The 23536-nt window shown below is 34.3% G+C and overlaps 1 protein-coding gene across 6 annotated transcripts; it reads right to left on the bottom strand.

Annotated features, from left to right (window-relative positions):
• Positions 1-1909: 1909 nt before the first annotated feature.
• On the bottom strand, positions 1910-21903 carry LOC128549656 (uncharacterized). 6 transcript variants are annotated; one of them, XM_053526805.1, is made up of 9 exons: positions 21738-21903; positions 16692-17348; positions 16177-16245; positions 15695-16090; positions 14847-15104; positions 13901-13945; positions 13278-13337; positions 12555-12599; positions 1910-5083 (listed from the first exon to the last, which is right to left on the bottom strand). In XM_053526805.1, the coding sequence occupies exons 2-9, from the start codon at positions 17332-17334 to the stop codon at positions 4521-4523; spliced, it is 2079 nt and encodes a 692-aa protein (XP_053382780.1). In that variant the 5' UTR covers positions 17335-17348; positions 21738-21903; the 3' UTR covers positions 1910-4520. The 6 variants fall into 6 exon arrangements, with proteins under 6 accessions (XP_053382780.1, XP_053382782.1, XP_053382781.1 ...); XM_053526807.1 differs by having other exon boundaries at positions 13293-13337; XM_053526806.1 differs by having other exon boundaries at positions 14847-15101.
• Positions 21904-23536: the final 1633 nt, after the last annotated feature.

Raw genomic sequence — 23536 nt, 5'->3', positions numbered from 1 at the left:
TGGCTTTCGGATTTTCCATTTTTTGCACTGCGCGCAGAAACTTGACGGCCTTTTACACTTCCTTACTGTTTTTTTTTCAGTTGCATATACATTTTCAAATAAGAAACATGTTGGCACGGATTACGAGTTTCTGTTGCTGATTTGGGGTGCTCTGTTACTCATGCAGACAACCAGTCTGCGGACTGTACATAAAACGGAACCGGAAGACATACAAAATTGCCTCGTTATATGCAGACAACATAAACGAATAACTATATACGCACGTTACCGTCTCGGGAATTTGCATCACCTAATAATACCATCATGCAATACCGAACCAAAACGTATGCTTACATTTCCTCATTTTCGCCATAAGATATAGCAATTTGGATTTTTATTATAAATTACATACGTCAGATGAAAGATAAAAGACTGTAACATGTACTGCGGGCCCCAAAACACCATTCTAGCGGGCTACCAAAAGCGCTATTTTTTAAATGATCTCGTCAGCTGAAATAATCAGCAGCAAGACCGGAACACTTAGCGGCTAAATTTATTAAGACGCTCTACTTACAGAGCTACTGGACCGCTTGCACTACTTTTACAAAATTTTGTAATATTATTTCCATTGTAGGTAACGCAAGAGCTAAAATCAGAAAATGTCTGAAAATGGTTAAGTTGCTACATGATCCTTGACCGCTATAGCTTCTGCTGGGAGTAGAGTCACGCCAACTCAACTGAGGTATAATATTGCGGCCTTTCCAGTTTTTGATGGTGGCGGAAGTTCTTTCTCGGACAATATTGAGGCATAGGCGGATACCTTCGCAGAAAAACCAAACTTTCTCAGCCAGCAGGATGGCTTTCTCAAATTTGCATGAAAAAATCTACACCAAAGCGAGGTTTTGGAGCACATTTATCTTTTTATCTAAATACAGTTCTAATAAGATTATATAACCTCTCATGACTCAAACCTTTTTGCATGTTAGTGTTCTATTATTTCAAAGGACATTTTTATAGAATTAAATAAAGAAAATGCATTATCCTTAAGCAGAATCATTCGATGCAATGAATGCAAAATGATAGTGGCATGATTGATTCTGTTTATCAGAGATGAATCTCTTACCTGAACAACTGAATAATGTTCCATTTTCAAATGTGCACAAGCCGGATCAGACTTTTGTTACAAGTCTTCTCTCTAAAGGTACAAGGTAAATATAGGCAAGCTATTTTACATGAAACATTGCCTGTTGGTCCCGACCTAAGTCTTTTCATTGTATTCAACTTACAATTGCATGTGATTTATTTCTACGATGAAAGTGACTTTGAAAAGTGTAAATTCAGAGATTATAGTCTCTTTGACTGACTGACTCTAGAAATGCAATTTTCAGTGATTTGGACATGTAGTTATCTGAGCCAAATGTTTAAAAATGTGGAAACCTGTTCTGATTTATTCAAGAGGATGATTTTTATATTACCCTGGTAGGAGTGTATTTCAATATTATTTATAAGTATATCAGAAAGAAAGTTTTCCAAGATGAATAAAACATGGCTGCCATATTGTTCCGTACTGATGTTTCAGGAGACCTTATTCTGTTTGTTCGACATGTAACCCTAACGATTTTGATTTATTGATTTATTATCAACTAGCGAACGCAGTAAATGACTGAGCCACGCTACCATCAGTATACCAGCTAGTGTCGTACTGAATGGAAACTTCACTCCCTTGTAAATATTATCACAATATGAGACGCGGTAAGAAATAAATTATAAGCCTAGATCTTAGCAGCGGGTCTCAGAATTCTTACATCGTTTGTATAGTATAGTGACCAGTCAGTCAAAAGGAAAAGATCAAGAATTAAAAAGAAAGTCGAGCAGCTTCGAAATTGCATTAAAGCGATTGTTAACTGGATATAAAATAAAACTTTGTAAACACATTTTAAGCTTTTTATTCACACTAAAATATAAATTATCGTTGCAAAAAAGATTTTTCTCATATCTATAAATAACATTAGTAAAGTAAAAGCTCATAAGAAAGCATACATCAAAAGAACAATAAACAAAATAACAATAAAACAATATAAATATTTTGTGATTACAAAAGTTATCTTAATTTTTTTCATACTTGCAAATAAGTTCAGGAATATTCTACACATCTGAGTATACATCTTTATATTAAAGAAACTATTTTATATTCTGTAATTCTTGTAAGATCAACTTTTCAGCGACTTTAGAAATATTGTAAATATTTTTTCAAGATTTTATCAGACTGAATTTTATTTACGATTTACTAATAGTTGATTGAAATGCTTAGGAGTCAGGATTCATACTGACCATTCTATAGAACATTTGACTTCCATTCACCTATAATCCAGTGTATTTTATACAAAACATGAATTTATAGTAATCATTTTTATTAATAATAATGATAATAATAATACTATTATTACTTTACCTATACATTAACTAAAGGAAAATAAAATTGCATTTATATCAATTACAATTGAAACTCAATATCATGATAGTTCCGGCTATCTCGAAGACATTTTCAAGTTCCGTTTCAAAATCACGTGCATGCAATATAATTTTAAGTCAAATTTCGGTTATCTCGAAGTAAACTGCTCGATCCATTGGAATTGGTGATACCGAGTTTAGACTTTATCTATTTATTCACTACTTTACAATCTCCGAAAAGCTGAAGGTAGAGTTGTTTACTGAATCGAGGATTGGTCACTTTTAGAAAAATGGGACTATACCTTCGAAAAAATAAATATTTGCTTGTATTATTCATTAAACAATATTTGGACCTTTCATTAACAAGGACATTAAAATGTAATATTCCTACTCGACAACATGTAAGCAAGTAATTATTATCAGGACATGCAAAGACACTACACGTCTGTGGTTTTTACACTACATTGCTTTGAATCTAAGGTTTTGCAGACGAAACGCATTTTTTGCATTGAGGACATAAAAGACGGAAACACTTTATGCATTAATACCATAGAACACATCAACAGGTGCTGTTTAAAAAATTCAAAAGTACAGATATGAGAAAAGTAGATGTTTCATTGCAATATGTAATTCATGATTCTTTGATACCTAAACACAAAAACACAAAGTTTTCTTACAATAGGTGTAACTAAAGATATTGAGCATAAATAGCTTTTTATTTCTGGTAATAGTGACCCAATATACAATTCAAAACTAGTTTTTAATATAAACTTGCCATGCATTAAGTTTGTCAACAATCAGTCAATCCTAACTAAAGTTCTAGAAACTGGAAACCAGCTTTTCGACGATCAAAGTCAAAACAAATCTACTTTTTATTTTAAATATGATCTTGATCTTGACCAAATGGCATAACAGTGACATTTTAAATAAGAAAAGGCGGTCAGAGGGATTTGAACTCAACAGCACAAAGGATCTCTTCAGCCAAATATTCTAGACCACCGTGCAACAGAGGAGCTTTCAGACTCAGGAGACTAATTAAGTTATCTCATTCTAAACCAGAGGTATTGAACAGAAACCATTTTTCTATTTTCATTTACAATGACCTTGACCAAAGTGACTCCCAGATTCATTCCAAATTTTTGTTTGATAAAAACTACAGACAATAGATGTATACAAACTAAAGATATTTAGTAGAAGCTATTCTTCTATTTTTAGTATCAGTGACCCCGAATATCTTCCACGGCTAATTCTTCAGATAAGCTTGTTGTACGCGAAGTTTGGTGACAGTAAGTCAGTCCAAATTAAAATTATAAACCTGAAACCACCTCTTTGGTGATCACACGGTGAAAAAAAATCTATTTTTAGTAACTGTGACATTGACCTTTACCAAAATTGCATTAAAATGACCTTTTTATCACAAAAATAGAATCTCTAAAGGAGACAAGTCTAAAGACTAATTAAGATATAATGACCTTGAACTTGACCCACTGACCACATTAACGACTCCAACCTGGTTTTTTCTTTATGCTACATATAGGCCAAGTTTTATTTCATTACATCAATATAAGCTAAAGTTACTGAGTTGAAACCGATTTTTCTATTTCTAGCAGCAGTGACCTTGACCTTTTCCCTAGTGACCTTAAATGCAATTTAAATTTTCGTCTTTATGCAAGATACCTACATACCACATTTCAGGTAAATTGGCGACTCCAGAATCAAGTAATTGAGCGGAAAGCAAAATTTGACGCGGCCCGCCCGCCCGCACGCCTGCCCAACGACATTCGCCAATAACAAGTTTTTTTAAGTAATTTTGTGCCACCCTCAAATATTAAGTATTCAACCTGATAGTCTAATGTTAAAGTAAAGAGTTTTAGAATAATTGACCAGCCGGAGTTAGTCGTTTAAACACATTCTCAAAAGTTATACCATGACACTCTTCCCCTTTAATGTTTACGAGTAACATATAAATTAAGAGAGAGAAAATCAAAGGTGTCCGTAGAGTGCCATTATATCGTCATAGTCTCTGCTAGGTACCAAATGTCAAAAGGCAAAAAAATGGACTGTCTTTTGGAAACGAAACAAGATCGTATTTATTCAGTCGACCGAGCTGCAAAACTGCTCACAAACGGGCGCAAATTTTGTGGTAATAACAGACCGCCACTAACATACTCAAATACAGCATTTGCAAAGGTTGTACAATTTCTTGTCAGAGGATTGAAGTTTTTGTCCAGTTCACCAGTAAATTTCAGCCAAGTTATCAGTTCACTCACACTTCTATATCCTCTTGCATCTGTCTCTAATGTTTCGCCAAAGCTCCTTTTCGTAGCCCTGTACAGTCTTAGTAGATCTCCAATGTCTGTACTCGTTTGAATTGTTATTCCATTTACAGATCTCTCTATTGACCAAAATCGTGTCTCTGTTTTAAGAACGATTAAGATATGGTACAACAAGAAGTCTAAAAACGAAAGTGGTGTAAGAGGATATTTGTAAACATACACCTTTTCAATGGCACGTTCACCAGCCTCTAATAGATTTAAATTTCCGATAACTTCACCAGACGATATGTAGCCCTCTGACAATGGAAAGTGGTTTCCGTAAAAGCAGAAATACATTTTACGTGGTTTGTGTAGCGCATCCTTTTCACCTCGCATTTCTGAAAAAGATGGAAATCCGTCAAATTTCCTTTAAAGAAAGTTACAATTTTGCTCGTGTTTAAATTCAAACTGAGATGCTAGGCTGTGAATGGCAGACGATGGAATACTATCTTTGTTGATTTATTTTCGTCTAAATGGTTATAAAAGACCAGTGAATTCATAAGGGGATACAGGTATTCAGAAATTCCATTATACTAGTATTATGAATAACGCAGGCGCTTGGGATCAGGGCCTACCTCTCTTTAGCTCTGTCAACAGTAAGTCAATATATTCAGCCTTTTAACACGAAGTGATCATATGTGGCGATCATATGAAATGTTGTATCATAATTTCAGCATGTTTTAAACAAGGCAATCGGTAACACCGATGGATGCTCCCCGAAGCAAATATCAAAAAAGGGGTCAGCTGAAAAACAGGGTTATATAGCGTTTTGGTATAGGTTCTTCGTTACTGCACTCCCCCTCAATGTGTTCTATAAAAAATTAAAGTTTGAAGAAAGTAGTTCAGGAGAGATGCTCTGGACAAAGCTATTAATACAAAAGGAGAAAAATAAAATATGAGGCAGCTAGTGTTATGGTTCTTAGTTATGCACTTCCTTTCACTAAATGTGTGAAGTATTGAATCAACCATGCATATACTTTTCAAGTAATACAACGGACAAATATTTCATAAATAAAGGAAGATAATTAAAAAAACTGGGTATGCTAGAGTTACTGTTCTTTACAAATGCACTCCCTTTTATATTCTGATTAATTTGCAACAGGGAATACCAAAATACATCAGAAAATAGGAAAAGCACCAAATTTGGCACAGATTTTTATCAAAGCAATGAAACATTTTTTTCATGGGACCCAGATAATATCTTTCAAGTTTTAAAAGTAGCAAAACCTCAATATCTACCGTACAAAATTCTAATGAAGGGTCATTATATTTACATCATCCACAAAATGCCCCACAATTTAAATGCATGTGATAAGAAAATCTTAAATTTGAATCAAAAGTACAAAATAACAAATCAAATGATGTTACATTCTTTTTGTTTCCATGGTAACGGCTAAAATATAGCCTTTAAAACTCAGTTTAATCTTATCACAGCGAAAACGTTGTCATTTTTTACATATTTAAAGTCTTTGGGGTTTTTTTGCTATGTGTAGTTTGTATTGTATTATATTACTTGTATTCCCTCCATGACAGAATATTAAAAATTGTTGTTAATCCCAACCAGTGTTTAGCCGGAGGGGACTTATGGGTTGCCCCTTATGCCTGTCAGCCCGTCAGCCATTCAAAGTGAGATACTGCGGTAACTTTATCAGTACACCAGATTTTTTCATGAAACGTGATGCATGGATAGATGGAAATGTGAAGAATGCCAACGATATTTAAATTATTATTTGGCAAAAAAATATTGTTGCTAAGGCAACAGTCCAAGAATATGACAATTCGTGTCATCCTTTGATTTCTTCGAAACTAAGAGACTGAATCTTGGTATATCGTACATAGACAGAAGGAAAAAATGAGAACATGCCTGTTATTTTATTTTCTCCGTTTGTACATCTGTTCATCCGTCTGTTTGTCCGTCCATCATTCACAAATGGTGAATTCTTCAATAACTTCAAAAGTACAAATTTCAAAGACTTCTTCATGAAACCTTTTTTACAGATGGTACGCTATTTGGAGAATATGAAGCTCCTTTAACTTATTTTCGATATAGCATTGTGGTTCCTATGACACCAGTACGACAATGCCCATTTCGGTTATGGACTTAGAAATGCAAGAATATATCTAAAACAGCAACAGGCTATTAGGATCAAATGAAACAACATTCATAACTGCACCCACCGTTACAATATCTGCATAATACAAATGTACATCTGATAATTATTGATTATGCAACACTAACCGTGTAAAAAAGAAGAGTAAGTTTGAAAATACTAAATTTGCTTTCATGGACAACATATATTAACTATTTAGTGATATATATCACTTAACCAAGTGAGCTAGTATCTGAAATAAGGTACATGTCACAAGCACGAGATGGTAGATAATATCATTTAACTTGTATAAGGCAGTTCAGAGCATTTCACCACATTTGACAAATAAAATCGTCATCGACAGCTTTTTCTAGGTTGTACGTGCTCTTGAGGAGCTATTGGCAGGAGACTGGTGCTTGAGGCAAGAACTTCCAGAAGGGTTCCAATTTACCAAAGATACCTCTGGTCAGCCTCATTTATCTTGACTTAAAATCCTACGAATTAGATATTAAACCTGGCCCCTTATGTGCCCAACCTTTTAAGAATATTCAAGAGGTGTAGTATACGATGTAGGAATGCATGCTATAGATCTACTCTTTGCATGAACAGATGCTTGTGAGCCTCATTGACATCGGCTACTTGACATGTTTTGTTTTAAAGAAGAGTACCGAAGGGCTCTTTCGCATGTATTTGATCAAGGTTATGCTCAAGTTAAGAAGAAAAAAAATCAAGAACTGAGAATGATGCTGTGAAATCAAAGAAGCTGGTCAAAGTTTCTCGAACAATTATTTTGCATCGTGCACAGAAAGCCCATGTCAACCTGTGAAGACAAAGCCTCACTCTAAGCTTACATGAAAACCAAAATATTGACTTCAAATCTAAGAGTGACAGATTAAAACAGAAACTTAGGGAAATTACTTCTATCCGTGACTGCCACAAATTTAAAAGTGTACAATCCTTGACAACAAATGCATGTTTCATTAATACAATCAGACAACAAGCTGTCGCTTGGTGTGCATCAAAGGCCCTGTCAACATAAGGCGCCTGAATTCTGTATGTTCATGTACAATACTGTGCTAAATCCGAAATTGTTACATGAAAGAGCATCTCATAAAAAAATTATAAAATTCGATAAATACCCGGAAAACTGCTCTCATTTCTTCACATTTCACCAAAAAATGGATGAAACTTTTATAACATGAAGAAATGGCAACTTAGTTGATGTGTTGATATGTAAAAATAGTATTTATTTTTGGACAAAAAATGATTGTCAGTCCCCATGGCAATGTCATGTGACGTCATTTCCTATACTGCATTCGCCAAAACATTATTTGAAATGTGAAGAGACACATGTTTTATGTGTAAGGTTTTATTAGGGATAATAACCTAAAGAAAACAACATTTATCAGTGGTATAAGAGGTAAATAAATTGCTAGGCTGCTCGCAGATCAGACGCCAGAAAACAACGACGTTCAGTTATATTTCAAAAATTAAAGCACTCCATGATATGTGTTGATATGATCTAGTTGTCGCATACCTGATAATTCGTACCTAAAATAGTTAAACCCAATCATATTCGCACCCACCGATGAGCCGTTGTAATTCAATATTTTAGATGATAGACTAAATGAAATAAGCATTAATCTTTCATGAATTCCTAGAAAAGAAAGTTCTATCTACTGACACGTTAATTACGATAGTTTAAGGCTATAATTACGGAAAATACATAAATTAAGGACAAATTACGCACTTCCATGATCATTGTACTAAGGAGCTTAATTTTGTCATAATCATTGGGCGCTCATTAATTACAGTTGGATAAAAGCTTATAAATACCAGGACAGCGCCAAGAAGAGATCAGAACCTGCCTGGCTACCGAAGAGTCAACAACGTCAAAGTAAATGTATTAAAGAATCTGCACAGCTGCCTAGAGAAAACAAATAAGACAAATAGGAAAATATATTACCAAATACTATTAGGGTTCTTGACCTCCTATCAGAGTCTGAGTCTTTACTCGAAACATTGCGTTTTGTTTAAGGGCCAAGACGATAGGAACTTGATATCTGATTGTATTTAGGTAAAATCTTATGTATGGTATTCACCTCAGGCATTGTTTGTTGTGAATCACCATACTACAAGATCCCATCCACGAATTTTGAGTGCTCGTCATCAGTTAAATTGAGATAGATTGATTAGCGGTAATTATTTTATATTTCATCAATCATGTTTAAAATCATTTGTTTCAATCAGTCGGCAAGGAAGCCCATAGGAAAATTTATACTATATTTTATATACTGAGCTAGGCCGTGCGCGCTACATTCCGTGATATGGATCAATGTATCACAGTTCATTGTCCCATTTCATCAATACCACAGAAATAAAAGTAACCTAAATGTAAAGCGTTTGTTTATTATAGTGTTAACCCTATTGAAAGGGCCAGCCAAGTTGGCTTATGAAACACCTACATATATTGAACATCATTACTTCCCGATTAATGTTTGAATGCCAGGCACCAAGCAGGTAGGCAATCGGTAACCGCAGCTCGACTATTATTACATTAACAGTTTTTAATTGTTTGTATTTAAAAGCTTGATTCACCGGTATTCACAAGTTGTACTGGCTAGTTTTGTTTGACAGGACAGCGTCATTCTTACATTGGATTGCTTAATTGGTAGTGACATAGCCTTACAAATGGTAAATAAATAATGTTCATGGTCTGAAAACTGTAGTTTAAGTACTGACATTCAATATGGCCTTGTCTATCATATTTGTTTTATTTCAGCAAAATGCCCAGCATTAGATATTAGAGCACTTTTCTTGGTAGGACTGATTGATTTTGCTTCTAACTTAGTGACTGTACGTTACTAGTATATGCTAATGAAATTAAACTATACAACTATTGTTATGACAATTTGCTTTAATTTGACAAAAACAGAATATTACAGGAACGTGCAAATGAAACTTTGATTAGGCTGATCTAACGGCAATAACTTTTCCCCCAAAGATATATTGTCTGACGGGGGGATGTTCACATGTATGATGTAGCAGTCACATGCTCTATCGCAAATAAGGCAATTAACAGACAATTAAATAGATAAACAGACAAAGCAGAACACGTTAGTCATAATTTGACACCATGTTAATATCAAAGATCATGAAAAAAAGACAAGTCATCTTTACAAATGGATTTATATTATATGCTGTTTTATGGTGTCTATAAATCATGGAATTCAAGATGTCTTGGTGAACTGAATGTTCCATACTAGTATATTAAAAACCTGGATGAGTATGAACGCTTTCATGGATTCCACGTTTACTTTTCAATTTCATGAACATTATCTCAACAAAACATTTATGAAACATACTTAAATACCATTATGACAGGAGAAGAAATGTAATCACCTTTAAGAATAATTATTGAGCTTTCTGTATGCAGATTATTTTTTTTTTTGCCCCGCCTACTTGTCGAGTTCTCGTGTTTTCGCCCCGCCAGCACAAAAAAGATAAATACCTTATTTTTCGAGTTCTCGTGTTTTCATCCAGCCGACACAAACACGACAAATACTTTCCAATCATCTCTTATACAATGTATACATACTTATTCTGAAGCCAGTGGAAGAGGGTTTGAGAAGCATTTTTCTTTCTTCTTGATTGAACCCTTAATTCAGAATTTATTTGTATTCACTAAAGCTGCATTAGGAGATCTGAGATTATAAAACAGGACAATGATATGTCAGATGTTCATGTATCGTTTTAAGAATACGATGTGTAAATTTAACAGGCCGGATCTTGAAATATTTCATTTGGGGCTGGGGATCGTGAGGAGGGCACCAGTAAAGGATAAAGGCGGCATCTGAGAGCCGAGTGGGGTAGGTACAGAAGAGGGTAACCCCTCCTCTTAGGTGGGTCAGGACGTATCCGCCTGGAAATGTTTGAAATATAGGTATAAAATGGTGGCCCCTGCTGCATTTTTAGTCCAAAGTTTGAGGTAAGGGAGGAGTTAACCCCCTCCTCACAGGGTATCTCCCTTGTAATTTTTAAAATAAAGGTATGACATTGTGGCCCCTGCTGCATGTTTTGAGTCTAAAATGTGATGTACGGAATAGGGTAATGCCCTCCTCTTTTGGGTTCAGATGGTATCGAATTTGTTTTAAATATAGTTATAAAATGGTGGCCTCTAATGCAATTTCGGGTCTAAATAGAGAAAATATTATTTTTTCCCCAAAATGGATGGTTGCAATTTTGATGAGTACAGGTCACTTCTCAGCCGGCCGACTGGGTTCGGTGAGCGTGGGGGTACTCACGCCCGAATCCCTCGGGGCCCGGCCCTGGAACCGAGCCAGTATAATCAGAAAAGTAATTACGTAAACGCGAGGGTCTCGGTGAAGATGGACTTATCCGTTATATAAGGGCTTTGATTTTTTTAACATGATATTGTTCTTATAAAACACTAGACATGCAGCAGAGCACAATACTTCTTCGCTGATTACACATGTAATATGACGATTGCAAATCTACATTGTCATTATGGGATTTATATCAGGTATATCGAATATATATGCTGCAATATCATAATAATGTTTATATCCTCCATATGTTTATATAATATTAGCTAACAGCTAACCCGCCACTTTCATCTCCGCTGTAATACTGTGCAGAGTTATCAAAACAAAACAAAAATTGTAATACTGTGCAGAGTTATCAAAACAAAAAAGAAGCTGTCAAAACTACATAAATTGTAGGTGAGGAGTAAAAAGACATAAGTAATCAGTTTGATATTCGACGTTCGTCTTGATATTTTGTTTTGTAACAAAATGGTATTCGGCCGAAATATACAAATAATATAGGTCAATCCTTGTTCCATAACTTATACTAGTTGTTTTGACATATTGTTGCATACTGTTGTGTTCAGTTCGGTAATTGTTGTGCGCATGTCTAACAGAAGTTGCCAAAACGAAAACTCAACAAATAAGAAATGTCGTGTTTTCGTGTCGGCGGGGCAAACACACGAAAACACGAACACCCGATAAATCATAATCTGTCGTGTTTTCGTGTTGGTGGGGTGAAAACACGAAAATTCGATAAATAATGTTTTCGTGTCGGCGGGGCGAAGTTACGACAACACGAAAGAACAGCAAATAAAGGGAGCCAACACGACATATTAATACCTGCCAACAAGAAAACTCGACATATAATTTTAACGTGTCGACGCCCTCTAAACGACGTTTTCGCGTAGAATGCGTCGTGTTTTCGCCCTGCTAACACGCAGTACAGAAATATATTTAATGAAAGGTAAACATTACAGACACTTAAATAGATAAACAGACAACACAGACTGCATCAGTTTATACGTTGATAACATGTAAATATCAAAGAGTATATAAGTAACACAGCAGTGTTACCAGTCACCTATATTTCTATTGCGCTTTTTCCTCACTCAAAGTTAATATTTGGCAGCAAAACAATATTTGTGGTCACCCTACCTCCAAAAAAGATTTGATAATTTGGTACATTTGCCTATGTAGATCTATATGTAAATATATTTGAACCTGATTTTCATGTATGTATTAGTCTCATTTGAAGATTTTTATGTTAAGTAATTACATTATCCTATATCATTGCTCACTTAACGTTTAGAGCGACGAAGTTAAATACATTTCATCACGACGTCTGGTAATAAAGACAAATGTCGACATGTACTTAAATGTGATTTGTTTACCAATGGTTTTGCTTCTTCCACCTTTAGCATCAGCCGCACTCCCAACTACAAAGAGAAATATACTCATCGTAAGGCAAACGTTACGGACAATTAAGTTGATAAAAAGGAAACGCAGACTGCATTAGTTTATACGTTGATAGCATGTAAATATTAAAGCGCATAACGGTATAAGAAAGACAGTTTGGATCACCGTGCATCTAAGAGATATATTTAGAAGAAACCTATAAAAACTGGTGAATTTCTACAATTTTCAGCTCTTTTTGTTTCAATGTGTACGTACTAGATAATATAAAGAGCTATGATGAAAACTTGTACTTGAGTTGCAGCTTATGATTTTATATATTGGTCAGAAAAATATCAGAAACAAACCAGATCAACTTTAATATATAATAGATTTACCCCAAGGAAATCAGTTTGGTTAAATTGTACAATTTTAGCCATATTTTGATGATTTAGCATTTATTTTCGACATGAATTTTGTCAAGAAGAAATATTTTAAAACATTTTTTTCAAATTGGCTGATATCCTAAAGTAAACGCTCGTACATCCTTAATAAACTATATTTATAGCTTCATAAAGTAACAGTAATCATTCAATAGGAACGCCAAAGAGTCATGTGTAACAACGTTTTCTCCATGTATTTTATGGGTCACAAAAGGTCCTGAGCCTCTGCCTATAAATACTGAAAGGCTGAACGTGATTCAAATGTCGATATGCACTTACATGTAACTTGTTTACCTGTTATTTGGCGTTTTCTAACATCAGCACCTTTAAGACTTTCAACTGGCAAAAAAGATAGACAAACATAATGACAGCGTTAGTTTATACGCTCACACCATGTAAAGCAAAAACAATATAATAAAGACATTAGTGACGTAAATAGTCATCTTCATAAATGGTTGAGAATACGAGAATAATTATCTCCTCGACGGTGGCACCAGAACTGTAATCAATATGTAATGATAAACTATTCCGTTGTACAGACTTATGATCTAAAGGACTCTGGTGAGTACATTGAATCTACTTACGCTTGTCACTTTCATGAAAATTACTTTAAAATACATTATGACAGGAGAAGCAAATCAAGTGTCTTTAATAATTGTATTTATATAACAATATATTTTTTTTCTTTTAATGGCCCCGGTAGGATATTGCACATATATATGTACATATATCTGAAACTGATTTTCACGTGTGTATTAGTCGCTTAGAAGATTTATATGTTAGGAAATTGCATTATTCTATATTAATGCTCACTAAATGTTTAGAGCGACGAAGTTACATTTCAACACGACTCCGGTTAATAAAGTCAAATGTCGACATGTACTTAAATATTATTTATTTACCAGTGATTTTGCTCCTTCCACCTTCAGCATCAACAGCACTCCCAACTACAAAGATAAATATATTCAATGTAAAGCAAACGTAACAGACAATTAAGTAGATGAACAGACAACGCAGACTACATACGTTTATACGTTGATAGCATGTAAATATTAAAGAGTATAAAAGAAAGACAGTAGGGATGTAACCAGTCAAGCTCACAAATGGACATGAATTATATGCTGTTTGATGATGGCTATAGAATATTGTATTTGACCTATAATGGTGAACTGACTGTTTCACCGTCCTACTTTACGATATAAACAAGAGGGCCCTGAAGACCCTATACCGCTCACCTGAAGAAATTAGGTCAGTAAGTCACAATCATGGATACTGAAGTCAGTTTTAAGATCGGTGTGCAAATTTTGACCCCAACTGACCCAGATTTTAACTTGTCTTAAAGAGCATCAATGTTAACATTTTGACCAAGTTTCATTAAGATATAGTCATAAATGTGGCCTCTAGAGTGTTAACAAGCTTTTCCTTTGATTTGACCTGGTAACCTAGTTTCTGACTCCACTCGACCTAGATTTGAACATGACCTAAAAATCTTCAAGATTAACATTTTATCCAAGTTTCATGACGATACAGTCATAAATGTGGCCTCTAGAGTGTTAACTAGCTTTTCCTTTGATTTGACAAAGTGACCTAGTTTTTTACCCCCACCTGACTCAGATGTCATCAGCAAAAAGTCGGATCTGGGATTTTACATATCAGGTAAGTCATTAATATATAAAAGAAAGAGGAGAGACCCCAAGACAGATCCTTGGGGCACATCAAATGTAACAGGAACTTCTCGCCCTCAATGACATTTATAAAATCAAAGTTATATTAAATATGACACTCAAGGATTGTTCGAAATCTGATAATTTATTCTTGACTTAGAAATGTTATCACGTCTAAACTCACGTGTATCTTCCAGTGCTTCTTTGAATTCTTCCAGATTCAAAGATGATGACAACGTTATTTTCTTTCCAGAATATGCAGAAAGCTTATCAGCTATTCTGTCAAGATAATGTGAAGCACCACCCTGTTGAAACATTTCCCAGAGATATACCAAGTCTTCTACAGATGAACATTCCATCGACAGCTTTAACGACTTCTTGGATTCATCACTCGGATGACTGTGACAATTTTCAGTCTCCTGTTGTTCCCTTTCGTGCTCTGCTGTAGAATTTGGGTCATTTTGTAAACATTCTCTAAAGTCTTTTTGAAAGGGAAGTCTAATCAATACATTTTTTCAGATTAAATTTGATTTACGGTAAAGATATCAAAATTACACATAATAAAACGTAGTTTTCAGATAAAATCGCGTTACTTCTTATGTGTTTATTTACACCATCAAAACCTACTAAATGCCGCACGAGATATCTTATATCAAATATTAATTTTTGAAAACAAATTCAAAATTTCAAGAAAGCTAAATACAACCATCTCCTCAAGAATATATATCTAAAATGTAGCTTTAAATGATAGTTTTAAGGGTAGTTTTGGCATTAAAACCAAATATTTTCTGTATGTATACAAACTAACTTAATCTGACAATAAGACAAAAAGAAAAGTCAGTTCTCGAAACTATTAAAAGACAAAATGAAGACAATATCAAAGAAATAAAAAATTGAATAAATAAATTGAAAGCATAAACTACCGGGTATATACAATTGTTTTAATTACAATTTAATTGAATTATTTTTGTGTTACTAAATAATTAAAATGAATTTGATATACAGGCAAACTTTAACCTAACATCTACTTACCTAAATCGTCGTACGCATGTTGCAAGCATTCAGGTGAGATTGTAGAAGTAGCCGTTACTGGAATATCAACCTTGAAATGCGTCGACAATGTTTCTGTTAAAGCACTAAGCCGACGTTGGTATTTCTGACTTGTTAGATACTGGAGCAAATCCAATAGCCCAGAGTATGTAAAGCATTCAAACATAAGAATGATGCACATCATTTTTGAGCCTTTGAAATTGATTGTTGTGTTTTGTTTGATATCTTCGAGTAATTCATCTACTATTTTCTTGATATCTTCAAATTTTCCTCCAGACGTTTTATATGCTTCATTAAAGACATCATTCAATGTTCTCTCCATCAGAAGGATCCACTCTTCTGTTGGGCCACCTAGCGATAACTCCACATGCATACCAACTGAAACGCAAATTTTAAATGTTAATAAATTGTATTATTATGTGAATGAAGCTGTTTTACGTGTTACACAAAATATAATTAATTACCTTTGACTTTCTTCCTGTAAATTCCTGCATCAAGTCTTTGCAGTTTCTCAATCAAAGTATTTTCAAGATCTGAAAATGAGAAAGTATCATATCAATTTATTTATTTTATTTTTGGGTAGGGGATGTTAATGTCACATCGACACAATTAGGGTCATAGGTTTTTGATAATGGAGGAAGACACCAGGTGCCCCTCCGTGCATTATGTCGTCAAGAAAGGACACCCGAGTCGAACCATCCAGCTGGGTGGCTTTCTTACATGAATAATTCAAAGCCCCGAGTAAGGTTTGAACCCACGTCGGCGGGGAATATTAATGTTATTAGGGTTAATATACTTCTAATTTATTTTCACATCTACCATGTGTATTTATTTTACAAATTGTTATCGTACATGCGTCTTTAATTAGTTATCAAAAACTTAACCGTACCGCATAACACTGGTGATTAACAGCGAGCACAAGTAAATAAATTGCCAGATAATTTTTACAGAAATAACTTGCATATTAGAGTGTCTTTACCTTTCATCTGTTGACTGACATTCTTAACATCGTCCGACAGACTCTTCTGTGAGGCATTTAAGTGCGTACATATGTCATTGTTAGAACTTTCGATCTTCTCCAACACTTGTTTAAACAATACGTCATTATTCTGTAATTGCTTCAGACACTCTCTAGCGGACATTACATCGAGAGGCCCAGACGTGTACTTGTTGATAAATGATCTGCATTCCTGTTGCACATTTTCTCCAAAGCCCGAAGCTAAACTGGTCAAAGCATCAGTAAGATGGTCCTTAATATTCTCATACTGAACATCGTCCAGTGTTACTGAAGAACTGTGTGCTTGAACTTCATTCCGCAACATTTTTATATATTGTAAATTTCTTTTATCTTCATACTTAAGGGATTTATGAAACAGTCTTAATACTACTATAATTAGCATTTGAAGGTCCCATGTGTCAACAAAAGTGTTTCCATTTCGTGGAAATAATTTCTCTATTTGTTTATCGTGCAACTCGTGCTTTAACTTATGTTCAAAATGTTTGAGTAGTTTGTTTAGGTCACCAGGAAGTTCTTTGTATAATATTTGTTTTGAAATATAGGATCCACCTTCAGCAAGCAACAGTATGGTTCTGAGATAATATTCATTTTCTGTGGTAGCCATTTTAAAAGACTTTTCTGAAAAATAAACAAATAGAAAAACATACAATTACAACTAAAGTGATGAGTGTTACTGCGCAAAACTTTTCACATTACATTCAGTCCGTTAAAGGCTTTGATTATATTTGTATAAGAAAAGATTGTTATTATAAACATGTTGTATTATTTATAACAGTTATTTATGATAATATAACAGTATTATTTGCACATGTCTCTGCATACAGTCTTGTTTCATTGACAAAATTCATGTCATATGTATGTCTAATTCTGATAAGAAATATCTTACATGTACAAGTTCACTTTAAAAATCTCCATATACACTTCTAAACGCGACTCTTATTTTTTTGCCAATATTTTTTAAAGTCCCTACGTACTTAAATGTTAGTATATTTCTGGTCCTTAGGATCATTGACACTACCCCTTGATTTTGATAATGGATATCCGCTTAAGCCGGTGTTACGATGTGTGAGGGGTGTTGCATATTACAGACACTTGACAAATCTTCTAACGCAGCTCTTACTTTTTGCCAGTATCTTTTACGTCCTTTTAAAGACACTACGTACATGAACTTTAATATATTTCTGGTCCTTAATAGGATCATTGACACTACCCCTTGATTTTGATAATAAGAATTAGCTTAAGCCGGTGCTATGGTGTGTGAGAGGTGTTGCATATGACAGAAAGCCTTATGTACAGAATCAACCATACCCAGGTGGTATTGTTATTTTATTAAAGAATGGTTAAAGGCCTATGTATATATTCCGCACGATAACTCAAAAGAGAACATGTTTGATAATTATGATTTTTCTTCATTAAAACTTTTCAATATTGAAAATGCATTTTTGAATGCACTTAACTTCTATCATGACAAACTATTTGAGTTCAACGATGAATGAGAACCAAAACAGTCAAACAATAATATAAACATATTCTGTTGTTTATATTATCATGCGGTAGTAGTATTTACAAAAGAATGAAGTGTTTTCCTATTAATTGCATAATATTTTAATTACTGGCACTCAGACTTCTTTCAACTGTATTTTTTACAAAGATTCGAATTTAGATATTACAATTAAATAAACGCTTTTATCAATTCGCACGTTCAGGTTTAACCCAGGTAAACAGTGTGCAGTCAATGCTTGTGTACGTTTAACATCACATGGTAGAACATGCACAGCATCAGCTCGCCGGAGAACTAAATTTAAACACGTAATTTGATGATATGCATATACATTATATCGACAAAATTTATCACGTGATCTGAAACAGATAAACAGAGAGTTTCCCAGCCAGTGTGTTTACATACCACATGTACTAGCACTATCTGGAATAAATAACACACAAATTTAATTAAGTTTCAATTGTTTAAATGAAAGTACACATTTCTTTCATTTTCCCAGCAATACAGCTGCATTGTCCGTCAAGAACGTCAAAAAATTTTTAGACAGTGTATGTGATAATTTATTTTCTCTTCAGACTTCGACAACTTTTTGCTTTAAGAAGGAATTTATTGTCTGTTTTACAAAAAAGCGAATCGTGTACATATCTTTTGATAAAAATAATTGTATCCTTTTTCAAAAACTCTGTTTTATTTCCTCTTTCTTTAATGTAATCAGCAATATTTTAGAATTCCATATAATTTTTACTCTAATTAAAAGAACTACTAGAGGCCATTTCTGAAATTATCTGTAGAATGATGTAAAGACTGGGATTAAATTAGGATTCTGTTTAAGTTGAGGGTTTCATTGTTTATTTATTAGCAAGGAATAAGAAATAGATTACCTGTAGTTATAAATCTGACATGGTTGTAAACCCATTGTAAGGCTTACCTGTTTCAGATTACGTGATAGGGCTATTAATACGGAGTTTCATTTTTATTTACAATATCTTTTGTTCTTTCATTGTCAAATTTTAGTAACTTCTACCAGCTGCAGAAACCTAAAGCGTATCAAATACAATTGCTTTATTGCCTTCTAATCAATCAATTTCCTACTTCCGATGCAATCCGAAACAAAACATTGTGTGTAACACATTTCTCTATTTGATCAGACTGGAATTGCGCGTAATCCGGGTCATACTCGCCTATTCCGAGTCACAACATAATATTATGAACTGAAATGGTTTTCTTATTACTACCCACAACAACATAAAACTACCATCGTGAATTGAAAACTGAAATTATTTTATGTTAGGAATAGAAATAATCGCATTTAAGGTAGTTCCGCACGTTTGAAAAACTGGAAGTGATGGCGTAACGTCATTTATCCGGAAAACGTAGAATAAACCCTTGGTTCAGCGTACGGAAATGAAAATCAGTTTATGAATAAATCGAAACCTGTGCGTAAATTTATTACAATGACACTGTTGCTATATTTCTAGCGTCAAAATATGATATTAAAACATATAGTACGTTAGTAGTGTCTTAAAATCAACGTGTCCGATTCCCTTTAATCATGGTCAAATATCTCAAAAATAAGCATACGGACCTATACATTTTATTTCAACAAATTATAGGCCATGTGTCTATTAACAACTGTGAGAAGTTTCATTTAAATCTACATTGTAGAAAAATTTCTATTTGCGAAAATGTTATGAAACTTATGATTTTCCCATAGACTCCCAATATAAAATATTGCCTGAGGTCTAAATTTTTCAAATCAGTATAGCAAAAAATCAAGCACACGACCCTATCTTTTTTATTTGCTGAATTTTCTAGGTATATTCTGAAGTTTTGAAAAATTGGAGTTTAATCAAATTCTACATTGTTAAAAAAGTTCCGATCCAAACGTGCAGAACTACCTTAAGGCCAATTAAATGACTGAAACGATAGGCATGACATCCTTCTCTGGCAATATTGAAATATGCTGTTTTAAAGCAGTCATGTGGGCGGTCTTGTCCTTCGTGTGAATAAAGTAGTCACATGGTATAATAATACGTCCGCCTTTTTCTTGAACATCCGGCCATGGGTAAAAATAATAACATAAATTAATATTTTGGACAAATTAAATCGACATTTTTTCTGCAGTCTTTTAACAACATGATTCGGAATACGTACAATGTATGCCTTCTATATTTCCTCTTTAGGCATCTTAATGGTCAAGTTGTTTTTAATGCGGCATATACGACTAGAAAGAACGTAAATTTCTTTCTTATTAATCTCCCTTTGGTTTCTTTTCGTTTAAAAACTGAAACGTAAGCGCTTCTTGAATCTTCCTTTTTTGCTTACATTTTGCTTACATTCATCAGATTTCCACATAAGAAAAAATATAGCACTTGGACAATGTTGCAAATATGGATTATGTAAGAATAATTTGAACATTTACAAGCTATAAGTTATTAGTTTAATGCATTAGATATAAAACTAGAACATAGTTTACGGTTTTTCTTGACGTATGCGCGACGGCTGCTTAAAAGCTTGGAAATGAGTCATTCCGAATAGGCGAGTTCACTGTACTTAGAACTTTATTGACATGGCATATTCAACGAGGCGGCGTGTAGTTTACATAAATAGGATAGGTGTGGCGTGACCTATTTATCGGTCGTGTACAGAATATGTAGTTCTAAAATGAACTGTAGATTATTGCGGTTTTAATAAGTTTTTAAATGATTTAATGTTATTATAATAAAAGTAGGGTATTGGAATTTCATTGCCACGATATCAGTTCAAACGTTTTTTGACTTAACTTTATTTTAAGCCCGATTTATCCAGCTCACGCGTCGTCATAAGACCTGAACTGCATTAGTTAGTTTAAGTTGTTGAATTTTTGCGTTGTAGTTTCATATTTTCCGTTAAGGTATGATTTTTGACTATTCGGACTGACTGGCATGTCAGGCTTCGTCTCCTTCCCGTCGAGTGAACTTTTCATCAACTTGGTAGGAGCCCTCGCGCTTACCCTATCAAGTTTAATTAGAGCGGCCATTACAACCAATTTTGTTCTAATATTATATGTAAGTGGAACTGAACCTTCAAACCAACTTGACAGGAGCCTCTGTGCCTACCCTGTCTTGTTGAAGAGGTTACTGCGTATTAAGATTGAAATAGGTTTTAATTATTTAACCGATAACTTTATTTTGTCATATTTATTTCTTTGTTGTTGAGAATTGTTGGCAAGACAGTTAAGTTCTTTAACCTTCAAACCAGCTGGACAGGAGCCTCTGTGCGTACCCGGTCCCGTTGAGGAGGTTACTTATTTTTTGACATGGAAATAGGTATTAATTATTTAACTTATGATCACTTTATTTTGTTATATTTGTTGTTATGCTAGAATTGTTTGGAAGGTGATTATCAAACATATAGAGGAGGCTCTGTGTGTTTATTTTTCACTTCGAGTAATTTCAAATAAAAACAAAGTAGTAAAAAGATCACTGTCGAGCTATATTTATCTATGACAAAAAAAATATACTTACACGTCAGCTTATGTATCTCGTCAAAGCCATTTTTGCACCAAAGTCTTTTTGTTTAATAAGTTCACTAATTTCTTCCGTCATTATAAGGTCGCGGTGGCGCGATATTTGTGAATCGGTTTACATTTGAAAACAAACAGTGTAAACTCAACAATCGCTGTGTACTTGTCCGCCATTTTCTTTTACAACGAAAGTAGAAAGTTTATTATGCGGATACCTGGTTAACCTCCGCAAACGGTTGTATAGGGGATAGTAAATTACAATGTTCCGTCAATTGTTTTGATACCAGTGCGAGAAGTACTTTTTGAAAAGACAGTTTTAGAAATTGTCACAAAAGAGTAGAGCGAATGTATTACACACTTCTTCACATGACCTTTCCCGCCTGCCGATTCACTTGTTTTTTCACGATAATACAGGTTAAATATCTGTTTTTAAAGGACAAATTACTCATATTGCCAACCCAAAGGAACATGTAATGTAATATCTGCAAATGACAGGACAAAAATCGAAATTATACAGACTAATAGTATGAGCCTAGACATTAAAGTTGGTGGTTTATGTCTCATGGCAGGCCGTACTTTTAAGCTCGGCTGTCTCTAAGCAGCTAACATTTATTCAGATATTCATGTGTTCAGATATTCATGTATTTTTTGTAAAGACGGATTGACTAGAGCTTGCTTAGTCATACATGTAAACGAATTTGTTGATGAGGATCTTCGGATCCGTTTGATGCCATGGGCTAACCAGGAAATCAAAACGGTCGCCAATATGGCCACCGAAAATATATTAACCATGAAGTATTGATTAAAAATGTAAATGTTTTAGTTGGCTGAACAGGACAATTAAAATAGTGATTCATGATACACATGGAAATTAGCCCGCCCGCTTAGCTCAATAGGGAGAGTACATATTTACGGATCGCTGGGCTGTGAGTTCGATCCCCGGGCGGGACGTATGTTCTCCGTGACGATTCGATAAAAGGCATTGTGTCTGGTATCATCTGTCCTCCACTTTTGATTCATGTGGGGAAGTTTGCAGATACTTGCAGAAACATGTTTGGACTGGTACATAATCCAGGAACACTGGTTAGGTTAACTGTCCGCCTGAAATACTGCTGAAAAATGGCGTTATAAACAAACAAAACACATGGATATGCGATCACTTGCTGTCCGTAAGTATTGACATACTCCTTAATCAAGCAAATATGCTTGGGCTTTTATTTCTTCATTTTACGGTGTATTTACGTTGAAAATATCTACAGCAACTAGAATAACATTAAATATAGCTAACCAACGGCACGCTCGCGTAGTGGTAAGCTCTCCGACTTCTACGCACGATTTCGGTTCAGACTATCTTTTTTTCAATGGAATGTAATTTCATCGCTATTGTTTTTATTCTAACATTGTTCTATGTAACATAATTATATTATTTCATGTTTTTGTAGTATTTATTTTATGATTTAATTTTTATTATGTACTGACGTCAGTTGCTTGAATTGTCTAAATCGCTACAGAGGTTCGCAGACCGAAAACTAATTTATGGAAATATACGAAATATTCATGAATGCCAGGTCCGTATATAAAATTCAAGACAATACAAGTATAATATGACTGGATGGGGTATCATGTAATGTGTTTAAGGCAGTATATTCCAAAAGGACAGCATTATAATTATAAAGTTGGGCATTCTGCTCACTGCTGTATGTAGGCACCGTCGATAATATGAATGAAAGGTTGGTGAAAAAGACGCTAAAGCCGAACGCACATACACATACTCTGTTGCTTATACGGATTTATGCACTC

Source organism: Mercenaria mercenaria, chromosome 16 (genome assembly GCF_021730395.1).
Source record: "Mercenaria mercenaria strain notata chromosome 16, MADL_Memer_1, whole genome shotgun sequence".
NCBI classification, from domain to species: Eukaryota; Metazoa; Mollusca; class Bivalvia; order Venerida; family Veneridae; genus Mercenaria; species Mercenaria mercenaria.
The sequence above is the reverse complement of the archived record's forward strand: the minus strand, read 5'-3'. Positions and strand labels throughout refer to the sequence as shown.

Coding starts and splice junctions, on each gene's coding strand:
- LOC128549656 (XM_053526805.1), bottom strand. CDS start 17,334: ATGGCTACCACAGAAAATGAATATTATCTCAGAACCATACTGTTGCTT. Junction 16,091..16,176: donor TTACAGGAAGAAAGTCAAAG/GTAATTAATTAT, acceptor TTTGCGTTTCAG/TTGGTATGCATGTGGAGTTA. Junction 15,105..15,694: donor ACATGCGTACGACGATTTAG/GTAAGTAGATGT, acceptor CAAATTCTACAG/CAGAGCACGAAAGGGAACAA.